The sequence below is a fragment of the Embiotoca jacksoni genome, unplaced genomic scaffold (assembly GCF_022577435.1).
Source record: "Embiotoca jacksoni isolate LCO1_2020_lvr unplaced genomic scaffold, fEmbJac1.0.p SCAF_12, whole genome shotgun sequence".
Lineage (NCBI taxonomy): Eukaryota > Metazoa > Chordata > Actinopteri > Embiotocidae > Embiotoca > Embiotoca jacksoni.
In genome coordinates this window covers 12,173,976-12,200,103 of record NW_027185252.1, presented here as the reverse complement: position 1 = coordinate 12,200,103, position 26,128 = coordinate 12,173,976, and the positions used below count along the sequence as shown (strand labels likewise).

Genomic DNA, 26,128 nt, shown 5'->3' with positions numbered 1-26,128 from the left:
TGTCGGCTTTAATGAATAAATTCTAAACCACACTGAGTTATTGCTGTGCACCTTGATGTCATGTAGCTTCGTATAAGTCTGATTGTGCTGCTCATAGGGTTCGAGTCGGTGTGAGGAGCTGTGTAAGAAACAGTGTGATAGGAGCAGCTCAGCAGGGCGAGCGTTAATGCTCCAGATGGCTCTCTAACATAGCCAGACAGCGCATTTTGTCTTCACTTGAGCTTTGTGGACTTCCTCTCCTGCCTTGCTCCGTTTAAACATACAAGTCTTATTAGGGGTGTATTTACATATTCGTCTTTCTTATTGCTTCGGTATGCATGGCTAAGCTGCTTAATAAATGTGATCTGAAGGAAAGCACTTTTCTTTTTTTCCCCTCCCCTTTCTTTCTCTTGTTTTCACACAAAAACAATGTGAGTACTGAGGAGAGACCCAGACACTGCACGCATATCATTGGCACTTTCCACATCTGACGTCTTCAGCTTTTCCCATGCCTGCCAATACCCATTCATGCACATAAAGGAGAATGACTCAGCTTAAGAATTCTTATATTATTCCTTCTGTCTATGCCAGTCAGATCAATAGCAGTATCAGTTCTTTCAAAACTGGAGAGCTGAAGCTCAAAGGTGATGTCACCAGCATAAAGCCCAGAGCTGCTGCACTCACAAAGAAAGAAATTGGATTTTATAAGCAGTAAGTGAGTTTCTTTCCTCAGGTTTTTGAATTTAACATGTTTTATATTCATGATCACGGTGCTCAGTCAATAATGATTGAGCTGCCTTCAGTCACAGCAACCAAATGTCCTTTGAGAAAACTCTGCAGAGTTGAGCTATACTTACCTTACCTTTACCAAGGCTGGTATGAAAGGTGCTCGTCGGAAAACAGTTACATTAGAAGTGTCAAGTTCAAATTGGTTCATTAAGTAGATTGTATAACATTTAACTTTTTACTCCTTTCAATTTAGAATTTAAATAATTTATGTACACTCAGGCTTGCTTTAAATCCAGGCCAAGACATTAATGTTCTGCGCTGACTTTGACGCAACTTTAAATACTGGTCGTTAATCATCTTGCCCTCTGTCATGTCATGTTTTTTTCTCTTTTTCTTTTTATGCCTCTTCATCGGCGACAACAGTGGCCGGAGGTTTTACATTTTCAAATTGTTCGTCCGTCCATCTGTTCAATTCTCAAGAACGCGATATCCCGGGAACACCTCGAAGGAATTTCTTCAAATTTGGCACAAATGTTCAGTTGGACTCGAGGACGAACTGATGGTAATTTGTTGGTCAAAATTCAAAGGTCACTGTGACCTCACGAAAGTCGTTTGTGGCTATAATTCAAGATTTCATATACACAAATTATGCCAAAATTGATAAAAAAAAAAAAATTAAAAAAAAAATTTATAGGATGAGATTATAAAGTGATGACATTTTATATCCAAAAGGTGAAAGTTCACTTTACTGGCCATTATTCAACACCATAACTCGGGAACAGAAGAGGAAATTGTTGCCATATTTCACAGTCGGTTGAACACTGAATTGGTGGCACAAGTCTTGGATGTCTAAATTGAAACTGTGTTGATTGTAGAGGTATTCTGTAGCTATCATAGCTTTGTTGCAGCAACATTTATATTTTAAGCATTGTCTACTTTCAGTCAACTTTATTGGCTAGGCATGTGAACACATACAAGGACTCCTTCAAATTCTTCACTACATATATCATATTAGCCTGGATCGACATGGACGTAAACTGCAACTTAACTGTTTGGTGGACACACGCAACCTCTTATGGATAATTCCAGTTCATTATCAGTAAACTTCATAGAATGTATAATAAACGGTAAACAAAAAAATGTTTTTGTGTGGGCACACTTCGCCTTTAAAACAGCTCCCATTCTGAGAAACACTTGCACATAATGTTTCAAGGTACTTGGCAGGTTCTTTGTTCGAAGTATCTTGGAAAAGCTTTCTGTGTGTCCTCTGTCTCTTTACGTTATCCAAGGCTGACAACATTGTGAAAACATCAGGGCTATGATTCAGAAATCCTTGTTCATGTTATTACTGAAAATAATGTTGTATGACTGGCTGGGAGTATGGGACCAATCTGAAGTGTGACTTTTGCACAGTACTGTATATCGACAGGATCTTGCTGAATGTTCTGGAGGACTGTGACCAATTTATTCTTGCACAGTACATATATGTCACGAATTTTATTTGATATCTGATCTTTCCGACTCAATCCGGAGAGCTTGAGAGGGTTGCACGTGTGTTTGAACTCACCTCACCTCACTTCATCACAGAATTGGGGCAACATGCATAACACATAATCTATGGTTCACTGTTTTCACAATTTTTTGGTGTCTTGTGTGTGCCCATGCCTTTTACCTTTCCAATGTGTGATACTAGATATCTTTGATGCAAGGCTCCATTAAATGTTACATCACTCCAGTTTTATTCATTGCTTCAGTCATATTCACATTGACAGTGACACAACTTTTACTCTTTTCACAGAACTGGTTGTCTTTTTCCGTTACAATAAAACAACTGCCCGAGGCACTGCTCCATGTAACAATAGCAACCTGTTTTTGGCTCTTAGGTGAATGCAGACCCCTTTATAACACAGATGTATAACAAGTGCTACACTTGTGCAATTACAAACATCATGTAGCAATAGATGTGTCACGTTTTGCTTCGTCAGACTCGCCGGATGTAGGTGCAAACCTGCCATCTTCTGCTATCTCTGTTACCGTTTTTAAAATCCCAATTTCAATGAGAAACAACAAAAACAACCTCAGAGTTGCAATGTACTTGCTAAAAACGGCAGGTTTTGACGAAGAAATTGATCAAGTCAGGCCTACTTGCTTCTTTTTAGTCTTGGGCGTTGAGGCATTTCATTGCCTCGGTCGCCTCCCTTCATGCAATTGCTCCACAAAAACAGGTTTCTCCCTCGACACTGTTTTTGCAAGTGCACCGTCGCTGCATCGTGTCCTTAGCGACGCCCAAGATGATTGTGATTGCTTTAAAGAAATGCAAACATGCCCTTTTGCAGAAAGGTATACAAATGAAGCCAGCTCATTCTCCAGTGCTGGCACAGACCTGCGGAAAATGGTCTGGCTCTGTGAATACATTTCACTGCACTCTAGTTGTTGTTTTTTTCTTCTTCTTTGAAAAATAATCCAGACCACTGAGAAGTTATCTGTGTCATGCAGAAACCCTTCATCTGAAAAACACCAAGGGAGTCAGAACAGACTGCTGTCCCACTTGGTCCCCGATTAATGAAATATTAATCTGAGGCCTGTCACTTCAAGACATGACAGGTGTCACAATGAAAAGTAAAAATTCAACCTTCCCGGCTGAACTAATACCTGGTGAAAAATACCTTGTTGGATCCAAAATAAAAGAAATGCTGACATTGTCTTGATGTATTTTTTTTTTTTCATGTTTAAGTAATTTGACATTTATTGTTTTTTTTTTGTATATTTAAGAAGAATGTTTTCTTTGTCCCTTTCAGATCAATGCACGGTGACAAGATCCTATCTTTTCCTCCACAAGTTCTGGTTCTTCAGCACCATCTACTACTTTGGTAACTGGGCCTTTATTGGGGTAAGTGTCCAAGGATGCAAATAAAATCAAGTAGAGTGAGAAAGTTCTTTTGTAAGAATTTGGAGAAAAAGATCTCAGACTGGTTACATTTTGCTCTTTTTTTTGGTGGGTTTAATCAAAACGCAGGGCTTTTAGTTGTTCTTCAAACAATAAAACATTTACAGCAGCAGCAACTATAAAACATTTAATTTAGTTCAAAACCATTTCAAGAGGGATTTCTGTAGGAAGGAGTGGGGAGAGAAGAATACATCATTTAATTTCTACAAAAAAAAAAAAAGGCTACTGGAAAATTATTTTCTAAGACTGCACATACTGCTTATCTCCTCAGCAAAAATATTTAATAGCCTCTCCCCTCGGTGCTCCCGCTGCTGCATTCAATCGATCAAATGGTCCTTTATGAAATATTTCCTAATGTGTGCTGTGCTTATTATTTCTAGGCGTTCCTCATTGGTCTGGTGGTGTCCTGCTGCAGAGGGAAGAAGTCTGTGATTGAAGGCGAGGTTGAGGCTGATGACTCAGACCTAAGTGATGATGAATACGTGCACTGAAAAATCCCCTTTGACGGATTTGTAGATATTGTAACCATACCTCAAAGGGACTAGAAAGTACAATTTCATTCACTAATAAATGACTCGGTTTTAAATTGGTTTTAAGGAGTTCCTTAATTACTGCAGCAGTGTCTCACGGTTTCCAGCCTTGTTTTGAGTTGACGTGTCCCTCCCCTTAATGAGACCGCTCAGACTGTGTCTTTGTCAGTCGATATTATTGACGACTTTGGGATTCGGGGAGTGTCCTCCAACTCGATTCTTCCTTGAGAATTCACTTCTCAACACTTTGAAACTGACACAAATTGGTCATTTTTCAGGGGACACGCAGAGATAGAGTCATAATGCTGTTCCAAAACTTTATGTCCAAGTTTTATTTAGACACTGAGCTTAGACATTAACTTACTTTTTACATTCTCCATGAGCACTTTCTAGACCCTTTAAATGGTTCTTTGATGAGAGAATCTAGAGTTTACTTAAACCAAGAGCTTGTTGGTATGAAAATAACTATTCCTTAGTGTTGACATCAGTCACACTTTCAAATTTAATTTTGCTTGTTTCTGTCTGAGGTTAAATATAGTGCTAGTGGATTTCCTCTACATTTAGTTATTTGCAGTCCCAGGCATTTATATGAAATGTTACTGAACTTATACCTGCACTATATGTGAAATGTAAAGGACCAGTTGCATTTGTTGTGTTTTCAAGGTTATTCATAGTTTTCACTTGTCTAGAAGAAAAATTAAATAAGATATGGATGTGATTTTATTTATACTAAAAGAGTACTTTTACTTGAGAGGGCTCAAATGTTTATCAACAGCACACTTGCGACATTGAACTCTTCATGGCTCCTTTCAGCTTTATGTCATTTTGTTTTTCAGCTGTTCGTGTCAAAATGAATACAAACTAATGATTTAATTTGGAGACCAAATGTTTGTGCCTCATGAATGTACAGTACCATGATGGGCACACCGCCGTATATTCTAACCTAAATCACTCTCAGAAAGCTGCCTGAATCTCATGTTTTCGCTTTGAGCTGTTCTTATGGTTACATTCATTGAAAATCAGTGGAGGCAGCAGCAGGAAATGCATTTAGATGATGATGATGATGATAATAACAAAAACTGCACCACATGCTGTTTTCAGCTGTGATTGGTTGAAACGATTGCTGTTGTGGAAGTTGTCAATATTGAATGATACCTGTATTTAATGAAATAAAAACCGTTTTAAACACTCAATATTTTCAATGCCGCTTTTTTTTTACAACCAGTTTCCAGTGCAGATTTGATGCCTGCCTGCTACAAACTGAGGTGCTTTCGAACAATAACTGTGGCTGATATTTACCATGCTAACGTTTGTTTCACAGTTGTGTGGAAGAGAAGCCACCATGAGTGGGTCAGGTCTTCACTTCAGCCCAGTGTTTGAGTCAGACCTGTTTTCAAGCCAGTACAGTTCCTTCCAACACAATATGACAGTCGGAGTGAAAATTGTTCATGTCATTGACCATTTGTAACACCACCAGGACAACCCTTGTTATCACATGCCCCCCTCCCAAATCCTTCTCCATGCTTCTGTCTGTAAAACATACTACGTGGTGTCTATTACCCCTTTTTTTTTTTTTTTTTTGGTGAGAAATATATGTCTCTAATGTAAACTTTGTGATGAAGACCCAATTTCAAATGGCCTTTAATTTTCCCCGTTACATTTCAGTACCTTATTATTCTTTATTGAATGACTATGCTCCATTTCGGTCAGAAGTGTAGCTGCGTGCTGTTACCACAAGGGGGCGCAGTACACCGCCAGCGCATCTAAAGCGGAAGTGTTACATCCGGTCTGAAGTTTTCTTCCTGGAGAAGTGTTGTGCGAACAGACCAAACAATTCTCGGTATGAAACCATGAACACCACAGAATAATCGTGAAACGGGACTATTTCCACATATTGACATTAATAAGCAGTTGTTTTTTTTGATCAGCTTCAATCCAGCTGTGAACGTGAGGTTGACAGTTTCTGTCCAGTTGTGAGTGTTTGAGTCTGATGGGTTGAAGCTACTGCTTCTGGAAGTCAGATACTTTCTACAAAGAGACGATGAAACTGGTCGGATGTTTTTTTTAATGTACTTCGGTGCCTATTGTGTGATATGTCGACGTTTTAAAGATGACCTATTGGTAATAGATAGCCAATACTGATTGCAAATGCTGATGTGTAGTTCATGTTTATTGTGAAGCTAACTAACTCCTCGCTGTGATTAGTGTAACAGCTGATAGTGTGTTGAAGCATTAGTAATGCTGCGCTGACTGAGCTGCTTTTGTTGACAGCATTAGCAGTGCAAATTTAAGGGGAGCTTCAGGTAAAGGTGGAATGAGATAAAAAAAAAATATATAAAAAGGGTGCAACATGGAGATGTTACAGTTCAAATATGGGACTAAAGACAAAGTCGATCATTTATCAGTGCTAATGTTGGGATGTTTTTGGTAATTCATTACTTTGTCATTCCTTTTATTTATTTTTTTGCTCAAATATCTGGTGTTGCTGTAATATATGGTCATTCATCTCGTGATAAATCGGTTGGACGTTATGAGTAATTCCAAATGAGGAGAGTTGTTCCTGAAGTCTATTGTTGGAAACGGAAAGACAACATAATATAACAGATCGTTCTTCACCAACACGTAGAATCTGGAGAACTTCACGATGGAGTCCGGGCAACGGAAGCGGCGCGCCTTACTGTGGGGTCCGTCTACAGAGGACGTCTGAGCAGCCTGATTCCTTCATCTGGACACCGGGTAAGGGGAGCACTCGTACACGCTTTTAACTCCACCCGCGTAAAAGTAGTCGTGTGGAGCACACAAGGACAATTAACTGAACTCTTTGGATCTCAAGCTCCTTCAACCCCTCCCGTTGTCCTCCGGTCAAAATGACCCGCAGCTGTGTTCAACCAAGTTCTATTTTATTTCTATATTTTTTTTTAATATTTTTTGGGATCATTGGTCATCATTCTTTAAAGAAACCATCACAGCCTCCTTAATCACCAATGATCCCCCCCAAAAAATGTGAAAATAAAGTGGATCTTGGTTGAACACAGCTGCGGGTCATTTTGACCCGAGGACAACGGGCGGGTTAACGTAAAGAAGCATTTGTAGAGGAACGCAGCAGGAGCGAGATTACTTTTTGTTTTCCTACTTAATTTGTTATTTTTTATAAGGTCTATTTTAATTTCATTTTTTTTCATCCAAAAGTTCCTCGCGGTGTAGCTTGTGTCATTGCTGTAAGGCAATAAAACGGTATGCTGTTCAACTCTACACCAACTCCACCAAATCTGTGGAAGAGCCGTGAAGCACATAATCCGAATCAGTAATTCTGGGAACGACGAAATATATTCTCCTGTCCAGAGCTCAGGTTTTGACATTTTAATGTAAAAAAAAAAAAAAAATTAAATATTGCTGAATAATAAAGACACGTATGAAATGAGACTCGACAGTTGAATGCATGCGTCCTCGGATTACTGCTCAGTGCCTGCTTTGGATGGATTTGCATGAAATTTTGTGTGCATGTCCAATTAGAGCTTGATGTATGCATACCTTGTCATAACTACAGTGCAAGCCTGCTTTGAGTTAAGATATTATGTGATATGCCACCCCCACATTTACTAATAAACCAAATAAGCCTTGAGCCAAAAAAAAAAACATGAGCCCTACGACTCAGGCAGAGAGGATTGTGTGATCAACACGTCAGATCAGAAGATTTTTGCTGTTCAGAGTGCAACTTTTCTTGTTATCCCTCATATTCAAAAGACCGTCATGTCTCATCTTTTCTTTCCTCCCTGCACCGCTTTTTAGGCTCCTATTGCAAGTTTGTTTGGAAGCCGGGAACACATTTTAATGAATAAATGACGGAAGCTATTCAGGAAATAAAACCGTTTTTGCAGGCAGCTGCAGTATTACTGTAGATCTGCCTGAGGGCCACACATAAGAAATGCATTTCATTTTGTTTTTTTCTAGTTTGTATAATATCATAAATACATTACAATTAAAACATTTATGTAAATTTTGTTAGCTCAAATATTAAAATTCTTGTGAACAGGTCAAGGTTGTAATCTTTATTTGGTTGTCTAGGCCAAGTGTTCACATGTCTTAAATTTGCATCTCATGATTTAAGCAGAGGAGATTTTAGAAATCATTTTAAACAACAAAAAAAAAGAATCCACAAAAGTTGCCAAGAAAGCAGTGGGGTTTCAGACTTCGATTAAATTCAAATATGGAGGAAATTTATGGTCTCATCGTTTTCCGGTTTGTAATGATTTTCCCCATTACATGTGCAATTATTGAATATTAAAATGTGGGAAACAAACAAAAAATAAACCTAACCAAAATAAACTGGCCACTGTTCGGCCGTCTGACAAAAGATGTGTCTTTTTTTCTGAGGGAGGTTTCAAACAGGGCAGATATGATTGTGTGGAGGACTGTAGATACCAAGAGGAATTACAGAACACTTTAGCCGTTGTCAGGGGCCTCTGTGTCCACCATCTGTCTCACTGCTCTGCAGAGTATGAGACCATAATGCATTACACAGTGTGCATGGCAAGTACCTGCTGGAGAGTCTTCCAGTTCCTTTCAAGACGTATTCTTCATTTCTATTACAACCATACTCCAAAGTACAGTCACATGTTACATTTTGTATCAAAATAAAAGATAAAAAAACAAAAAAACAGGACAGAAATCTGGACATGAGCAGATTTACACTGCAAATGTGGCAAAAGTAATAGAGATTGTTGACTTCTTCGCCGAGATATCTGCAAAATGCAATGCTCTTTGAAACTGTGCCTATAAGAAAAATGACATGCACAAACTAATGACACATTAAATTCACATTTTGTAGTAATTTTAATCAAAGTTAGTACACCCCTACATTTATCACACCTTCAAATCACACAGATGAGATGCCAAAGATCGAAACCTCTTTGGCAAGATCTAAAGAGCTCTCCAAGGCCTACAGAAGAAAGGTTGTTGAATGCCTGTGATTCTGGCGAGGAATTTAAACAAACTCTCCAAATTATTTTAAATCAATCATTCAACTTTAAGGAAAATCATCTTAAACTGGTGTAGGTTTCAAACAACTGGCAATTTGTCCAGGACTGGCCACCCCAGGAAATTCAGCCCAAGAGGAGGGTGTTTGATGAAAAAAAGGAAGTTTGGAGACTTCTTTTCATCACAGGATTTGCAGGTACTCTTCCATCTGTTGGTGTCAAAGAGCACGCACCTACAGTCAAGGGATTGATCTAACAGAAAAAAATGTATTTTGCCAATGAACATATAGGCAAAGACCTGGGGCCTCATAGTGAAGCCTCTCGCATGTAATTTCCTTTCATATCACGTATTATTTGGATTTTTTTGTTTTGTTTTTTTTTGGGTCCACTTTATCATTAACAATCTAACCAGCAGGCTCATTTTTGCTGGTGACTTATAATTATTCCATAAGCAACTTTGAACCGTAAACGATAGAAGCAAATGTAAATCTCACATTTAATTCTGCTCATTATATCATAAGCGCTGTCACGCCAACACGTTCATTTTCACCACATTTACGTTGCAAACTAATCATTATCCTTTGGAAAAAGAAAAAAAAAAAATCAATCAAACAGCATCAGGTTAAAGAACTGCGGAACAGAGCGTCGGTTTAAAATGTCATTTCTCACATTGTGCACGTATAGTTTAATGCAGTTGTTGTGTGTAAAAGTGTGTCCGCTGCGCTCTCAGGCGCACAGAGCGCAGCGTCATGGAGACATCCGCGGTGGAACTTCAATCACTGCAGCAGCAACACGTGACCGCTCGCTGCATCTTCTTTTGTTTTTGACCCCTAAGCTGTGACCAACAAATATGTGCTTCATATCCTCCGCCTCGTCCACGAACGCCTCGAGTTCTGTGTCGGAAGAAATCCATTTCCGGGTTTTCCTCTCCGTTGTTTACACGATTCACCAAAGAACCACTGACCCACATGGCTAATTTGATATGCATCAAACTTTATAATACGCTTCCCATTGACCATTTATGGTTGAGTGTGGGCGTGTTGAAGACGGGATAGGAGGCTGATCTACGGGCGCATATTTCCACGTGGATTGTGATTTATAAAAGGAACATAACTATAAAAGCAGGTTTTCTGCTTTTGGGTGCAGGTGCACTTTTAGTATGGACCCCACGCAACGTTTTATAAATGAGGCCACAGGCCTTTTGAAATAATGGCGGGACAGAAGAATCACGGGTAGAGTTGTTTAGCGCAGCCACAAAAACAGCTTTTCAGGAGAAGAATCTTATACGAACTCCAAAGTATGGTGGAAGAAATATTAAAGCTTGGAGTTGCTTCACTGCCTCATGGATTGGACATCTTGAAATCATTGATTCAACTGTGAAACCTTGAAACAGGCAGTACATGCAAAAAAAACAACAACCCAACCCTCCTAACTAAAAGACATGTTGCATTGAAGAGTGGTCTAAAATTTCTGCAATTCAATGTCAGAGCTTGGACAATTATGCAAAAGAGGTTATCTGTGCTAAAATACCTGCTTCTGATGCCAAATGTACTTCAAGGGGTGTTCAAGTCATCATTTTGTTCAATCAATGATTGAAAAAGCTAATTTTCCTTGTGTCGTTCAAGAATTACACCTTTACCTGTGTTCACTTTTTCAAAGAGAGTCAAATGTTTGTTTGTCCAAATATGTAAAAAAAAAAAGAAAAAAAAAAAAAAAAAAGAAATCAAAAAATGTCCACAGGCTGTACTTATTTCTTCACATGACTGTACTGGTACATGGTGAAGTAAGATACTTACAAACAAAACTTACTTAACCTACAATTTTGAAACAGCGAAGGGGGCGGGGGGGTCATTTTCCTACTTTCATTATGTCCTTTACAACTTTTACTGGCATGCTTTCTGTGATTTTTTTTTGTGTGTTTTTTTTGTGTGGGTGGCCCCAAGTTTGTCCTCTGGGCTTTAGCTCTGACAGACCCTTAATAGACGAGCAGTTTGCCTTACCCCTCAGTCAGGCCTCCAGGGAGGAGAGTGACGCAGGATCAATGTAATTATGTTGATTCAGTGTTTGTAACCCCAAAGCAGGTTAACCTCTCTGCTCTTGCGGCCCTGTGGGATCTGACAGTCACTACCGAATGAAGACTTGTCCAACAGGCTTGTCAACACGTCCCAGCACCATTTACACGCAACTAAATAACACAGCTTTGACATGACACATTGGGCATTCGCAGCAATAAATCCAGGACCTGTGTTAAAAAAAAAAAAAAAATCGAAATATTCAGCAGGGCTTTTATTAAAGGAAATTCTGGGTGTGGAATATTAAATTATTAAAAGTCATCATCATAATGTTACTTATATTACTTTCATTAACTGAGGTACAGAGAGACTTATCTACACTAAAGCAAGACTTCCCAGAGAGTGAAGTAATTCTTTATTAAAGGATGTTTGAATCCGTTTTTTCTTTTTGCAGTTTAATGGTGTAACTAATTAATGGCTCACAGGAAGTGTAGCACAGACAGAATATGATCTGGTCTGGAGAGCCATTTACCATATAGTGCCTGCCGATTAAAACAAGTTTATTAAAGCAAAGGTGAGAGTGTGCTTCTCCTAATGCCATATCGTTGAAGGAAACTATTATTGTCATCATCAAAGTAGCTTCAGACCTGCTCTTTGAGGACAGTGACATCATTTCATCCAGCAGAGGTGATGAAGAGCTTTGATCCTGAACACCTTTAGATCTTTTAAGTGCATAAATGATCGCTGGAGGCACTGCAACTTTAATCTCTTTCTAAATGGTTTTCATTATGTGGAAATAAAAGGCAGAAAGTGATGTATTTATTGATTAAATGCTTACAATTTTGGGGTATAAAAAAATAACATTTGCAGGACCAATAACGGCATTCAATAGCGTATGTTGTGTGCTTTCCTTTTTAGATCTTAAAGTGTGGAATTTGAACTGTTCTTGAAACACGACAGGTCCTTTGAAACACAAAAAGTAACATTAATTTATCATTTAAAATGGTAAAAGGTATTTATTTTGGAATACCAATAGTTTCCAAATAAATCTGTAAAATAAAATGTGTCCTTTTACAGTGGCTAATAAACTCCAGCTGCAAAAAATGTGTCAAGATGAACTCTCAATCTTGAGACCCATAAGCGAGGCACTTTATATGTATATAGGACTTTGCATGAAAACCACAGCTTTCAGCACCAGACATAGAAGCTGAGGCTGTGAGGAGATGAGTGTGTTTAAAAGGCACTCTATTGGACGATGGCTCATTAATAGGGGGAGGGGGGGGGAAGCTCTCAGAGGATGCAACAGGCAGCAGTGCTGTATATAATTAACCTAATTATGTCTGCTGGTCTAAATTGAAATGCACTGTAAATTCAGTCATTAACGTCTAGACGGAGCTCTACATTTATTTTATGCCGTGGCGACGTCAGAGCCCAACTGACTCGGCCTGTGCTTGATGTCTGCTTTCCCCTCGTGTCCTTGTTCTTCAGTATTGGTGAAGATCTAAGTCTCACACCTCCTCCTCCTCCTCCTCCTCTTCTTCTTCTTCCTCCTCTTCCTTCTTCCACCTCTTCCTCTTCTGCTTCCCAGATGGGTTGGGCTGTCGGGCACATACTGATGCTCTCATTGCCAGAGTGCCAGGCAGCCATACAGCACAGAGCACCAGACAGCACAAACCAGATGTTCCCTAAGCCCTCACAGCCTCCTCCTCCTGTCTGGACCTGACTGTGTGAGAGGACTGATCTTATCAGGGGAAGCTTCTGGAGGCACACAGACCTATTAAGAGTTCAAATGTGTCCCATCCAAATTCAGAAATGGGGGTTAGATTTGTGAGATAAAGCTGGAAACTTTACGGCACAAACCAACTGCAGTCAAACGGAAGGTTTGAATTGACTGCCAGAGCTGACGTATGTGAGGCACTGGACATTTTTTAAACAGTAAGACTGAATATTTACCAAAAGCCTTTTACAGTAATGGGGAACATAAGTCGTGAGTTATCTACGAAGTCAAGCTGAACTGTAATTTCCATACATACAAATGTTCCCTTCATCAAGCGAGGTGAGTGATGCATTTCACAAACGACATAAACTTGACACAACCTCTGAAGCAGTACGAACATATTTCCTCTTTTATTTACATTCCTTTTCAAATGTTAACATTTTTCGCTATAACTTTTGATCAGGTTGGCATTTTTTTTTTCTCATTAAAATAAATTGGCACAAGTAAAACATATGTAGACAAAAGTTTATTTACACCATACAACATTTTTGTTTTTAAATATTTTATACAGAGCTGCAGATGAGAGAGCTTGCTGGGATCCTTCAAGCAGATTCTGCAGTATTAAAGTTGTGAAATATATTATTTATATAAAAGTGAGTATTATCTTTATTGCATTTAAAGCAATGAAGAATGTAGCTTGACAAACATTCATTTTAATATGACAGAAAAATCCTCTTTGCCTCCCATGTTTTATATTATAAAGTAAAAAGTGTAGTAATGGCCAAACAGACTGTTATAAACTTTTTAAAAACCTGCATAAATATATACATTGTGCTCCCGGGTCCAGTTTTTATGAAATCAAAACTAGACCCGATGAAGCTGGGACGACATGGCATGTCATTTGCTTTGTGAGGTTTCATCTAGAGAGATTACCTTTTTTAAGCCAATTCCTCAACAGATAATTTGAAACACATGATGGTAAATATTGTACACCAGGCTGCCCCACACTAAGTACACTAGTGAGAATACAAAAAGTAACACTGATGTTTTTATCCCTTTTTTTTTTTTTTTTTCTTTTTTCTTTTTTCTCTCTCACCAGTCCTTATATTGTATTGGCACATAATGTCCCTGCCACACTCGTATTATCCAGATATGTATGCCAAGGCTGTTAGAAAAGTCTGTTGCTTTATTCAGTGCAAAATACATCCCTTTCTCCTCCTTTTTCTAGTTTGCATTTTCTCCTCCGTCACCTTCTAGACTTCTGTTTGGAAGTCTCCTTCCTGGACATCTAAGGGTAAGTTGACACACTTTTCCCACTCTGCAGGCGTCATCTCCAGTGAGTCCTTGGTGTCAGATTCTAGTACATTCATAGTGGCGTAGTTCTGGTACTCACAGGCTGGATTGTAGCTCTCCCATGGGTTCTTTATTGGCATTGCCTTGTCCTGTGAACACGGCCAGTGGGGTGTGATATTAGTGGCATGACATCCTCCGCAGCTAAAATGTCATATTCTTTTTCTTTTTTTTTTTTTTTCAGTTCATTCAAAGAGGGCACTATATGAACTCCTACCCATTGCTAACTGAAAATAATGGATTAATGCTGTGGAAAGCATCAAACAACAAAAGATTATGGCAGTGTATTTAATGTGAACATGCTCACGCTATTATCATGGAGTCGTAGCAGAACTGTGTTTTCCCCGAGCTCAGAAACTGGTCCACTATAGGGGCTGCATGTGTGAGCCATTCATCTGAATGTGCTCTCATTGACAGTCCCAAAGACACAGTTGCAAATAAGGGAGAGAAGCTGCTCCCAGTCAGGGAATATAAAATGGATACTAATGTCTGCAGCCAGCTCTGCAGTAGATTCAGTTAGAGAAAAAAAGAAAGAAGGGTGAGCGAGAGAGTGTACTGTAGTTATCATTTTCTACACAAAAGAACTTGCGCTGGTAACCAAGCAACAGGCCTCAAATTGCATTGTACTGTAGGGGTGATTGAAATGTGAGTGAAAAAGGATTATTTGCGGCCAAAAGGCTAGTGCATAACTGACATTGTCTAATAGTCTGACTGCGTTTGGTCACCAGCCCAATTTCTGTTTGTTGCATTCAGCACAGAAAACAATGCTGCTTGTGTGAGACGGAGGGAGAAAGCCAGACATTGTGTGCAGCTCCAGGTGTGGAGACAGATGGTGACACTTTTTTGATTTTGCGGCAAGGTCAGAGAGAACTCTGGTAATTAGCACGATCTCGAGATCGAGCGCGACAGAGAAACGTTTCCAATCTTTCCCCTCCCCTCCCCCTCACCCGTACAGTTGCTGAGAGAGAACGGTGACGTTAAGGAAGTATTTGTATAGATGTTGATAGATTAAATAATCTGCCATGCATTAATGGGAAAAAAAGGATGGGGTTGCTAGGTATATAAATGTGCATGTAAATAAAAGTGCATTCATGGCCTTGCATGGTAATGGATGCACTCTACTGCAACAAGATTACAAAAGGTCCTTCTTCCTTGAGACTGGCCTTGTGGAGAAAATGCTTCAGTGTGCTTTTGAGGGGCAGCCCCTTCACTGGCCTCCCGCCAGCTGGCTCACTACGTCTAGGAAGGTTCACTTCTACATGTATACTTTAGCAGCATAACCACTCATTTGCACAATCACAAATTATGTGCCCTGCACCGCTAAATAGGGTACTTGGATGTTGCTCTCTTTAACTGGCTGACAGCCACCCCCCTGGTTTCCTGTTACTCACCATGCTGCCCATATTTGGTATGTCTCGAAATCGGTCCAGGGTTTGAAATTTCTGATTCAGTTCCTGGAACAGCTCCATGTGTCTTTTCCTGGTGTGCATGACTTTCTGCAATGGCAAGGGTTTTTTCTTTGGTATTGACAGCCAATAATGGAAATGCATCTTCCTCTCCACCCCCTTCAACTCTGATCAATTTGTTCGTGTCATGGTAGTTTACTTATAGGCCAGGTTTGAAACAAATCTACTTGTGTCTGCATATATACAAGTTGCTGCCAAAATAAAGGAAACAGCAAGATAATTAGGGTTAGAGGACACTTTCAGCCCCAAACATAATTCTTCCTCGATAAATTGCCTCATTTAAAGTTTTGTTTGTCTAAGGGAAATCCTTGCAATCAAACCTTGGCACAAAAGTTCCATTTTAAGGTTCGGTGTCCATCTAAGCTTAAAAAAAAAAAAAATAGCACCCAAGCCAAAACAGTTGCCAAAACCCCCTTTGTTTCCTTTATTTTGACGGAGTATACAATATATATGCAGTAAAGCCTGAGTTAACAAAGCAAAGGATCCGCTAACAAAGGGGGTTTGAATATGTGTTTGTGCAAGCCAATATAATCATTGTTGAAACCAGATGTGAAATCAGATGTGAAATGTGCAAATGACTTTAAAAGCATACATTTTGGAAATCAACTTATAGCTAATGGATGTAGGAGATGGAGGAGGACAAAATGTAGATGAGAACCGTTGCCCTGTTTGTCAGTTGACAGCCTTGCTTTTACCTTAACTACACAGCATGTCAATAAATCTCCTTGAATCAAGGCTGTGTAACTCCAATAAGCTTAAGAGGCACAACAAGTACAAGTAAATCAAATGACAAACACAACTGCAAAAATGGCATTTCTCTGCCTAAGAAAAGCTAGATGCATGTATGCAGAGAAATATTTTGTTCACGTACCTCAAAGTCCAGATCGGAATATCGTGACTTTCTTCTCTGTAACAACAAAACAGTAAGGTAGAGAGTTATTAATTCACCAGTTCAAGAAGACAGGTCACATTAATAAATACGCATGGCATGTGTGGCAACGTGTTTATGGCAGCTCTGTCTCCTCTGCGTGTCGTCCATGCGAGCATATGTACCTCTAGAGAGCTCATAGATATTGTCGACCCTGTCTCACTCCTAGAAAGCCCCGCAGATTCCTCCATCTCGGCGAGGAAGTTCTTAACAGCCGTGCGCGGTTCAAAGGGCAGGTTCTGCATCTGCTCTGGAGCGCTCGGATACTGCTGCTCCAGGTTCACATTCATGTGGTCCATGCCTGACGGGCTGATATTGAAGTCAGGGCTCATCTTGTAATGCATTAGCCTCTCGTGTGGCAGCGTATCCATAGTGATGTTCATCTTGGTGTCGTCCTTCAGGAGGGTGGGCATGTTCCCGGACCCCGACAGCGCAGAGGCACGAGGCATGACTATGTAGTCTGTCTCCATCATCTGGCCCTGCACCGAGTGGCCCTCCATGTCGAGGCCACCCATGTCCTGGTCGCTCTGGCGCATGGCGTCGTCGGTGCACAGGTAAACGGTGCGGCGCATGTCGGCGTTGCTGTCGGCCATGCACTGGTCCTTCAGATCGCCCACTCCCATCGGCATGTGCAGAGCCGAAGGCTGCTGGATAATCACTTTGGAGATGATGTTGCCGGGCAACGTGGAGTAGTTGAGGCCCTCGGGGGCCTTCTCATCCTCCTCGTCATTGAGGGAAATGCGGGAGAGGGTGCCCGTTATGGTGGCGGCGCGACAAGAGCCCATGTCTTTGTGGAGTGCTGCAGGGCAGGGTGATACAAGGATTAGTTGGAATTTCTCAGTGAGGAAAGTAGTGCCACAGTTTGTCTGAGATTATGCAGCATACGAGCCAAAAGAACAAGGGAATTAAAATCAATATGAAGGAATTCTCAAAGGAATTTGTGCTGCATACGGAAACTGCAATGGCAGGATAAATAACTGTGGATATGCACCAAGCGTGATATTACACCTAAATACAAAGGGACGCAACAGCAGACAGTCTCTCTAGAGGGTCCGACTGAAAATAAGCTGGCATGGTGAAATGCCCCCCTGCCACAGCATCCTGGTGCTAATGTAGTGATTGGTGATGACCTTGTGATGCATGAAATAGTCTACCAAAACAACAGTTATCTCTTCAGTAATACCTTCTGGTTAGAAGAACACCCCCTTCTCTCCACTGAGCACCTGAATCTTTGCCTCATGAATCACTAGGAATCACGCGGTCCGCTCACAAAAGGGCTTCAAGGACATTACAAGAACAACAACCAAGATCGAATACTCCCCTTTCCGTTTGAGGCTAATTTACTGCTCAGTGTGGACATGCGGAAAACAGTCTGGTGTTCCGGCTGAGCCGCGATCAAAGTTTGCACTTGTATTCTGCGGGGTGACACTGCACAATATTACTTCTGCTGCCGACAATAAGCCCTGCTTGTAAACAACCAACCTAAACTGCGCGAGCCCTCCGAGTAATCGGCAAAGTGCATTTCTCTGTGACTGCGGCTCCGCTTCGGTCTGAATCCCGGTCATGATTTATAAATGACACCTGTCTGCGCGGCCTTTTTGTGTCGGCCATGTCCGCATGGCTTTACAAGCTTTACAAGGCTGCGCGGCGGGAAGTGACGTGGGCCAGAAGAGCCAGACAGACTTCCCTCTCCCGGCAAGCTGTGTTTTTGAGAGCTCTGAATAATGGTCCGCTTGGTTATTCCCTGCAGATGCATTTAGGATGGTGCTCCTCTTTGGTTTGGAAGGCATTGAAGAGGGAAGCGGCCCGGGCTCGTGCACGTTGCCACCACTAGTTACATGCAGGGCGGTGTGCAGGATCTCTCAGGAACATTCTTTCCGAATTGTTTTATTTAATCATACCCATGTCTACTAACAATTACTGTGGCTCGAAAGCACGAAAGATCTAGACCCAGGAATCGGGGACATTATTACCTTCCCACTGGTACAAGATGAGGTAGAAAATCCTCCTAAAATTAGATCCATAGCACCTTCGCACCTATTCTATGAAAGCATCAACGTGCTAATGAAAAACATAACGACAAAGCACGACTACCAAAAGATGAGAAAAGCTACCAGTATTCCCAGTTATTGCAGTTATTTATTGCGGTAAAGCTGAAAACTAAAGTGAAAATCCAACAGCTCTCTTTACAGTGTTTTGTTCTCAGATTAAAGCCAGTGTTTTGGTAACTGTGAAAAAAAAAACTCCTGTGGGGATTGCTGGCTGTTATATAACCTGAGCTATTTTTTAACCGTCTAACCTCTTTTGGTTTTTTGTTTTTTTTTCACATGCAAGGCAAGAGGAATCTTGTTCAGAGGAGACCATCTGTTCTTTACCTGATCGGCAGGCGATGTCCACATCTTTCTCAAAGTCAGTCTGTAGGCAGAGGACAGTCAGTCAGACGATCAGTATTGCTAAACAAATCAAGATTTTGTGCAGTATACATAAATTAAAAAAAAAAAAAAAAAAAGCCAGCTGCAAAATTAGGATCAGCATAAATATATTCTTTCTCATTACCAAATAATTCCTTTCGCTGCTTCATCCCAACAATTTATCAACAAATCATGGAGAAATGCTGTGGTACAGCTGCTTGGAAGCATTTTGTTCTCGCCGCTAATGACCGTATTGAACCAGGGGGCCCTGACACCATTCTGCTGTCGTGAAAACTATTTCACACTGAGGGGTATTAGAATACTGATGGAAGATCATTGCTACGATGTGCCAGTGGCGTCGTCGCGCTAGATGAAGAGACTGGTGTCCCATTTCAAAGGTCAGGCAGGGAACAGTCCTCCGTTACCCAGCGAGAGGAAATGAGAGGGATGCACGGCAAACATGGACTGTAAGTTCAATCAAACAGAAATAAAAGATTGAGCTCAGGGCCTAAGAAAACCAAAGGGAACTGATGCCATTTATCAGAGGGTCCAGTGTTTGCCCTGCATGTAATTTCAGCTTTCCAGAAGCCTTGTGTGAATTATAAACCGACAGGAAACGATGCCTCGTGGTTTAGAGGCCGTATCAGACGTTAAGACAAATAAGTAAAAACAAAATGCAAATGAAGCACACAAGTTAAATTGCGAGGTGAGTGGAGAACAAGTGTATTATAAATAACCAGGGAACATTGGGTCTGCTTACATTATAGAGGATCTAATGGTTGCAGATAACAGGGTAACTGTGCCTACCATTATCTGAGCATGCCCATTAGGGAAGGTTCCTGTTGCATCACCGCTGATTGGATCTTGGCAGTTTCTGAGCCGACATCTGAAAGCATCTTGGACCTGGAAACAGGGAGAACCAGTATTTAAAAAAAAAAAAAATCATGTTGGCAATATTGCATATTGTGTATTCTTTAAAAAAGATTTGATTGAAAGTTAGTTATTGCTTTTCTATTAAGTCTAGATCTCTGTCAAGTTTTAAAATATACAGTATTTTCTTTTTTAAATATGTTTAACCTGAAAAGAAAATTACACCCCCAAAAAACCAACCAAACATTTCCTGTCATTGGTTGTTATTTCTTAATGAGTTAAGGATTCTGAGCAAATGAAATACTAAACAATGATGCACAATAATCTGCAGCCGGATACACCGTTTGTATTTCCGAGTAACGACAAGAGGTGACGGGTGAAAACAGGATGAATTGGAGTCGTGGTCTACCTCTCTCCGTAGGATGCAGTGCACCATCACAATGACAAAACCCTGCAGTGAGTCAAAGACAGCAAAGAGGATCTGAAAGAGGATGGAGCGCTTGTCCGTCATGGCAAGCACCGCGGACATCCAGGTCAAAGCCAGCAGAGGTAGGACGACACAGGAGCTCCACAGGGACGCCCTGGGAGAAAAAGAGGAAGCGTCGTGTGGAGGAAATAAAGGCAAGCAAGCCGGCGTAGATAAGATCACAGGGCCTGGAGTTCTGAGTAAAACCTCCTTCGGGACCTTTTTTTTTTTTTTTTTTTAGTCCATAGTAAGAGCAGAGCAATACATACTAGTGGTAATCTCATGTTTACAATGATGTATATTTCTAACGCTGTAGGTCTAAAGTACAGTGAACGTAAACTGGAGAGTTTACGTTGCAGCGGGCGGGTGGACACGCTGCACATACAGAGACTCCCCCTAGCATCGTCTCATTGATTCACACACACACTGACAGGCACTTACATTGCATTGCTAGCTGTAGTTGCTGATAAAGCAGTTGTTGATACAACACCACATTTGGCACACTTGAGAGTTAATCCTGTATGCGGCTCACTCATCTGTCTGTGGGACATAGAGACAACATCATGACAAACAACGCTAACAGCCACTAACTCCACTTTCCAACAACAAAAAAACTTCTTCCCCATCATATTAGCAACAGCGGAGGCGGCCAACGTGTGTGGGTGTTTGTAATGATTTTCATCTTGGACTGATTCTGCCAGAGAAACACGGAGCCGTGTCGCTCCCGAGAGAGACCTGACCTCTTTATGTTTATGCCTTTAATTTCTTTTCAACAGCAGGAAAAGGAGGTCTACGTCTCCACATGTAGAAAAGAACAGAAATCAAAGCATACAGTGTGTATATTTTTGCGTGATGTTAGGAATAAGAAAAGTTGAGAAGAAAAGCAGGTACTAACAAGGATGTGCTGTCATACCCTGCACGGTGCTTCAGCTTCTTGTCCAGTATGCCATCCCTGGACACCAGTTTATTAAACACCAAGATACCAATCACCATGTTGACCTGTCGAGAGAACGGGAACAGGAATCAACCGGATTATTTCAAAACCCCGGTTTAATATAGCGTTTAATTTCCCCGCCCGACATTCTCCATAAGTAGCTGATGATTGATGTCATTATTCCACAGCTTGTTTTTTTTTTTTTTTTGCTTCCCAATGTGCAGTGAGCTTTGACCCCGAGCTTCTATTGTTTGCTCGTCTCTGTGACATTTCAGCCGGTGGATGAGGCATGCCCTGCACACTCAGCCCGGCGCACAACAGCCCGAAGAAAAGATCTGCCCGACGAGAAGCACTTGTCTTCTCAAAGGCACCTTCTCCTATTATTAGCATGTCCGGGAGCTGTACAGTTGCTGGGTGGAAAATTCTTTAAAAACATTAGGCCAAAATCTATTTCAAATCCCCGGAGCTGAGATAAAGAGCTCATTAAGTATTTATGTGAATACATTTGGGTTAAGTTTTTATCCAACAAGCTTTGTTGCTGGGAGACATCTGTTCATGAGGCTACAGTATCAATACAGTGAGAACAGCAGTACAGTACGATGCTCATCTTTACTGCAGATGCTCCTTTCTGCCATTTTTATTTATTTATTTGTTTTGTTTTTTTGCAGAGATTAGCTCGTATTCCTCAGAGGTTCATCGCAAATTAAAACTACAGAACAACAAAAATGCAAGTCTTTGTGTCACCGATGCTCAAACTGGGACGTTTAGTCGCTTAAAAAACGCCATAAATCTGAAATCACTTTATTTCAAATCCCAACAGAAGACAGAAGTTTTACAATGAAACATATTATTATATATCCGGAGTCCTCAGTCCCTCTGACACAGACTTAGTGATTTGCATAATCACATTCTTTGTGCAATTTCCTTTGTACAACTGTGTAACTACAAGATGATTAAAATACTCCAGTATATTACATTTTGGACAAATCTAATGCATAAATACTTAATAACCTCACAGCTACATGGAGGACCATTATGGCAAATGAAAGAGAATTACTTAAGTACATTGCCTGATGGGACGCGCATTGCTTTGACTTTGTTCTTCCTTTTAAGACATTTTCAAGGCTTTATTTTGTTGAGTCCAAATGTATACCGTACCATCACTCAAACGGAACTGCGGCTCATGTGAGTCGAGTTAATTGAAAACGAGCAGTGAAATGTAGTTTTTAATATAATTATAGTGATCTAGAAGCTATGCAAAGTTATGCGTGTTAAACTAAATATTACTTGACCGGGATCATTTTGTATATTTCAGCACTTGCAGAGGAAACATCTGCACATTTGGATGCCTCGAGTGCTGGCTGTTTTGGTGTGTGTTTTGTCTCAGTCGTAAATTTACATTTTAGCTCGTATTTTTTTGCACATGAAGTAAAAATTGGACACTGGTGGCAGAGACATACCAGTACGACAGCAGCTGCGGGTCCAACAAAGGCATACAGGAGCCCACCCTCCAAAGAGAGCCAACAGCTGCAGGGAAAGCAGGAAAAAAAAAAGACAGTCAGCTCCCACGAAGGTATTAACATCCAAGTTAATGGTGCACACCAGCATACAATTGTATTTTCGTCCAATTGTCAGGGGAGAAGTGCCATATGCTGTAACTCCATATCCAAAGTTTCACAGGGTAATAAAATGCTAAAGAGATTTTAAGCAGTGTTTATGCGTGTGGTATCCAGCAGGGATACAACTCACATGAAATTGGGGTCTCGCTGTGCTATTTTGAAATTTGATTGGGTTCATGGGACTTTGTTTATGGCACTATTTAGGATAAGTAAGCCACTGCACAAGCACTTAATCACGACTCTTAAGCGTTTCTATGAACCTACTGTGCGTGTGTGTGCCGAATAGTAAAAAGAGATAAATAAAAAAAAAAAGGAAGAAACTTACTATAAGGGTGTCCCATAGCCTTTTGTTTTGGTGAATCCCATTGAAACGGCAACAACTAAAGCTGGTAATCCTTTAAAAGAGAGAACAATCAATAGTTATTCCAGCAGTTCTGGATGCTTGTCAGAGCTCAGAGCGTGAACCCACTTCAGTGCAGAAAAAGTCAGCCTCTCTGTGCCTTCTAGTCATTAAACAAAGTGCAACTAGATTGATTCCGTTAGAAGCCACAGTACGAGACTGTACGGACATCTGAGAGTGTGTGATCAACTCTGTGCATTGCAGTATTTCAATCAACTTATTGTACAGCATTTCATTAAGCGGAGAACAGACTGCACAGGGCTTTGACAAAATGGCAGAAGAGCATCGAGCACAGAAAGCCGCGTTGTGAAATATCATCACTGCACTGTAAGAAATGCCATCGCCCTCCACACCTTCCACAGGAAGGCTTTTTGCCGTACGGCTCCTCATTATGGATCGCTGTAATCGAGTCGGTCTTTACTGCCGTGTGCTCGGATTATTAACGCTTCTGCTCTCGGAGCGGCGCAGGCAGGTGCTATTGATGTAATCAGTTTCCCGGAGGCACGCGGCGAAGACCCCGCGGCCATCCAGTGGCTCTCCGCAGTGCTGAGGAGGTAAAGAGCGCCGAGTGTACGCAAGCGTGTCGTAAATCACAGCGCAGGCAGCAGTCTGGTGGAGACGTAGCACTTCAAACATGCTGAATTAAGAGACAACAGGTAGCGTGTGCCGCACGTCGCTGCACAGATCAGCTCCGGAAATGTTTGAATACGCTGATTTTACATATAATATCTTGGAAAAATCAAATCCGTGTTTTTGATTTTTCCAAGCTATTATATGTAAAATCAGCGCTCATATTTTCGTACATGTTTACTGTCAAACAACAAGGGACTGTCACATTCACTGTCAAACTGCGCAAAATGGGGATTATTTTTTTTTTTTTATTATTATTATTTTTTTAAATCAATGTGATTGTAGAACAGCCTTTTGTCCATTTTCTTTTTCTTTTTTTTTTTTTTGCAGCAGCAAGCAGTGGCACTGCAATGACTAAGAGAGCCTTGTTTGTTGCTAGGTAACAAGAAGAATGAGTGTGGGCTCTTTCATAATCAAATTGATTTTTTTTTTTTTTTTTAAAGCAGAGATCTCTAGTAGTCTGCAAGAAAGAAGTGCTTGGACAGGCATTCAGACTGGCATTTATCATATGAAGAGAAATCTTTGCAATTTCGATACAGATGTTTCGCCTGCCTGTGTTTATTGGCAGATGTGTACACTCAGATATTTGCAACTGGATGTAGGATTTGTTACGATAAAACCTGCCACTATACGGAGATTAAGTACTTTTCATTGTTGATACATAGCATTTTGACAGGTTCGTGTTTCAAATCATCGAACTTTAGACTGCGGAGCATTTAAAAACGTGTATAATTATGCAGCTCAGAGTGAAAGCAGCTTCGGTATCTACAGCCAAAGCGTGTCTGATGTGGTTTTTGAACAAATGCATACTGCTGCAGTGTAAATGCCCGCCTCACGCCCGCTTTATCAGACATAAGGTCATCGCAACCTGCTATTGGAGAGCCGCACCAGTCTGTTTCCCCCCGCCGCCCCCCTCCCCCACCCACCGCTCAAGGCCTGTCCATTTACCCAGCCCTCGGAGAGCTTGACTGGAGCACAAAAGCGTCACAACAAAGAGCCTGACAGAGGGAAGATCTAGCCGTCCCACGGAGAGGGACGAGAACAGCGAGCGGAGAGGACGTGCAGTTACTTGGAAAGACGCCTCGGCCAGAGACACTGAGAGAAAATGGCAGCGGCGAGGTGTGACGGGAGATAGTCGGGGAGGTTTTCGGGAGACACGGTGCTTACGTACCCCAGCCCAGACACAGAAAGCGCTTGCGGATGAGCCTGGTCCGAACCTTTCCCGTCACTGCCATGTAGGACTGCCAGGCCTCAGTGAGGACCCAGCAGAACGACGCCAGGAAGAAGAAGTGCAGGAAGGCCGTCGTCATGATGCAGACGCCCTGTTGATACAAGGGAAGAAAGGTCAGAGCGAGATCTCTACACCGACTTGCGAGTTCAAACTGAACACGGAAGCGCTGCTTCACGAACACAAAAGCAGACTCCATCAGATTCCAGAGTCCCGTAAAGCAAGAGGCTGCCAGCGGGTACGCATCAATTCTATTGATATTTCTTTTATTTCCTTGAACTGTTTTTGCAGGAACAACAGCATTTTGTCCATCTGTAGACCATCCACTGAAGCACCATCCTGCGCAGTGAATGAAGCACAGCATCGGTTTGAACCGCAGCAACAGAGGCGGCGATAGCAGTCGAGATCGGAGCCGGGCTGGCCGACACAGAAAGCCACGGCGGAGCATTCCTCCGCAATAACCCGCATTAGTATGCTGGGGATCCCACCTGGAGGCATGTGAGCCAAGGTCAACTGTTTTACACAGACAGGAGGGGGTGGGGGGGGGGGGGGGGACATCAACACCGCTTCAATGATACAGAACGCATGCGTCGGAGGCAGCAGATCGCATCCAGGCTCGACAACGTAGTGGCACTTTTCGGCTTCATTAGATGATCCGTCTTCGTTCCACGGAGAGGCATCTCCAAATGGGATTGTTTGGAGGAGGATTAGAAATAAAGAGTATCCTTAAGAATCTTGTCATTGCACACTGACATTTGAGAGTGAGATGAGATCAAGCTTCTTTCTGTTCAAATTGTTTGCCGTGTGAAGCTGTGGTAATCTGAGTAATACTGTACAAAGAGGGAAAGATTGAAGTGTATCATCTCGTCCCGGGGCGTCCGCACCACACTGCGAGATCTCCCATACACTTTACTTTCCCACCGAGAGACACACTAA

At 41.4% G+C, this 26,128-nt stretch overlaps 2 protein-coding genes across 12 annotated transcripts in view; one reads left to right on the top strand and one right to left on the bottom strand.

Annotated features, from left to right (window-relative positions):
- Positions 1 to 5,378, top strand: part of lmbrd1 (LMBR1 domain containing 1) — a 58,361-nt gene extending 52,983 nt beyond the window's left edge. Inside the window, exons 15-16 of the mRNA XM_069144863.1 lie at positions 3,507 to 3,598; positions 4,036 to 5,378. Coding sequence (XP_069000964.1) covers positions 3,507 to 3,598; positions 4,036 to 4,146 — 203 coding nt within the window. The 3' untranslated portion in view covers positions 4,147 to 5,378. The remainder of the gene's footprint in view (positions 1 to 3,506; positions 3,599 to 4,035) is intronic.
- A 7,900-nt stretch (positions 5,379 to 13,278) lies between these two features.
- adgrb3 (adhesion G protein-coupled receptor B3) overlaps positions 13,279 to 26,128 on the bottom strand; it is a 110,780-nt gene continuing 97,930 nt past the window's right edge. For 6 of the 11 annotated variants that reach the window (XM_069144851.1, XM_069144853.1, XM_069144857.1 and 3 more), the window contains 12 exons: positions 25,136 to 25,286; positions 23,260 to 23,329; positions 22,776 to 22,842; positions 21,277 to 21,380; positions 20,823 to 20,921; positions 20,325 to 20,496; positions 19,853 to 19,948; positions 19,010 to 19,049; positions 16,760 to 17,433; positions 16,578 to 16,613; positions 15,632 to 15,736; positions 13,279 to 14,332 (listed from right to left, as the gene is read on the bottom strand). In XM_069144851.1, the coding sequence (XP_069000952.1) occupies positions 14,144 to 14,332; positions 15,632 to 15,736; positions 16,578 to 16,613; positions 16,760 to 17,433; positions 19,010 to 19,049; positions 19,853 to 19,948; positions 20,325 to 20,496; positions 20,823 to 20,921; positions 21,277 to 21,380; positions 22,776 to 22,842; positions 23,260 to 23,329; positions 25,136 to 25,286 (1,803 nt within the window). In that variant the 3' untranslated portion in view covers positions 13,279 to 14,143. The remainder of the gene's footprint in view (positions 14,333 to 15,631; positions 15,737 to 16,577; positions 16,614 to 16,759; positions 17,434 to 19,009; positions 19,050 to 19,852; positions 19,949 to 20,324; positions 20,497 to 20,822; positions 20,922 to 21,276; positions 21,381 to 22,775; positions 22,843 to 23,259; positions 23,330 to 25,135; positions 25,287 to 26,128) is intronic. The other 5 variants (XM_069144854.1, XM_069144856.1, XM_069144859.1 and 2 more) reach the window with 5 other exon arrangements.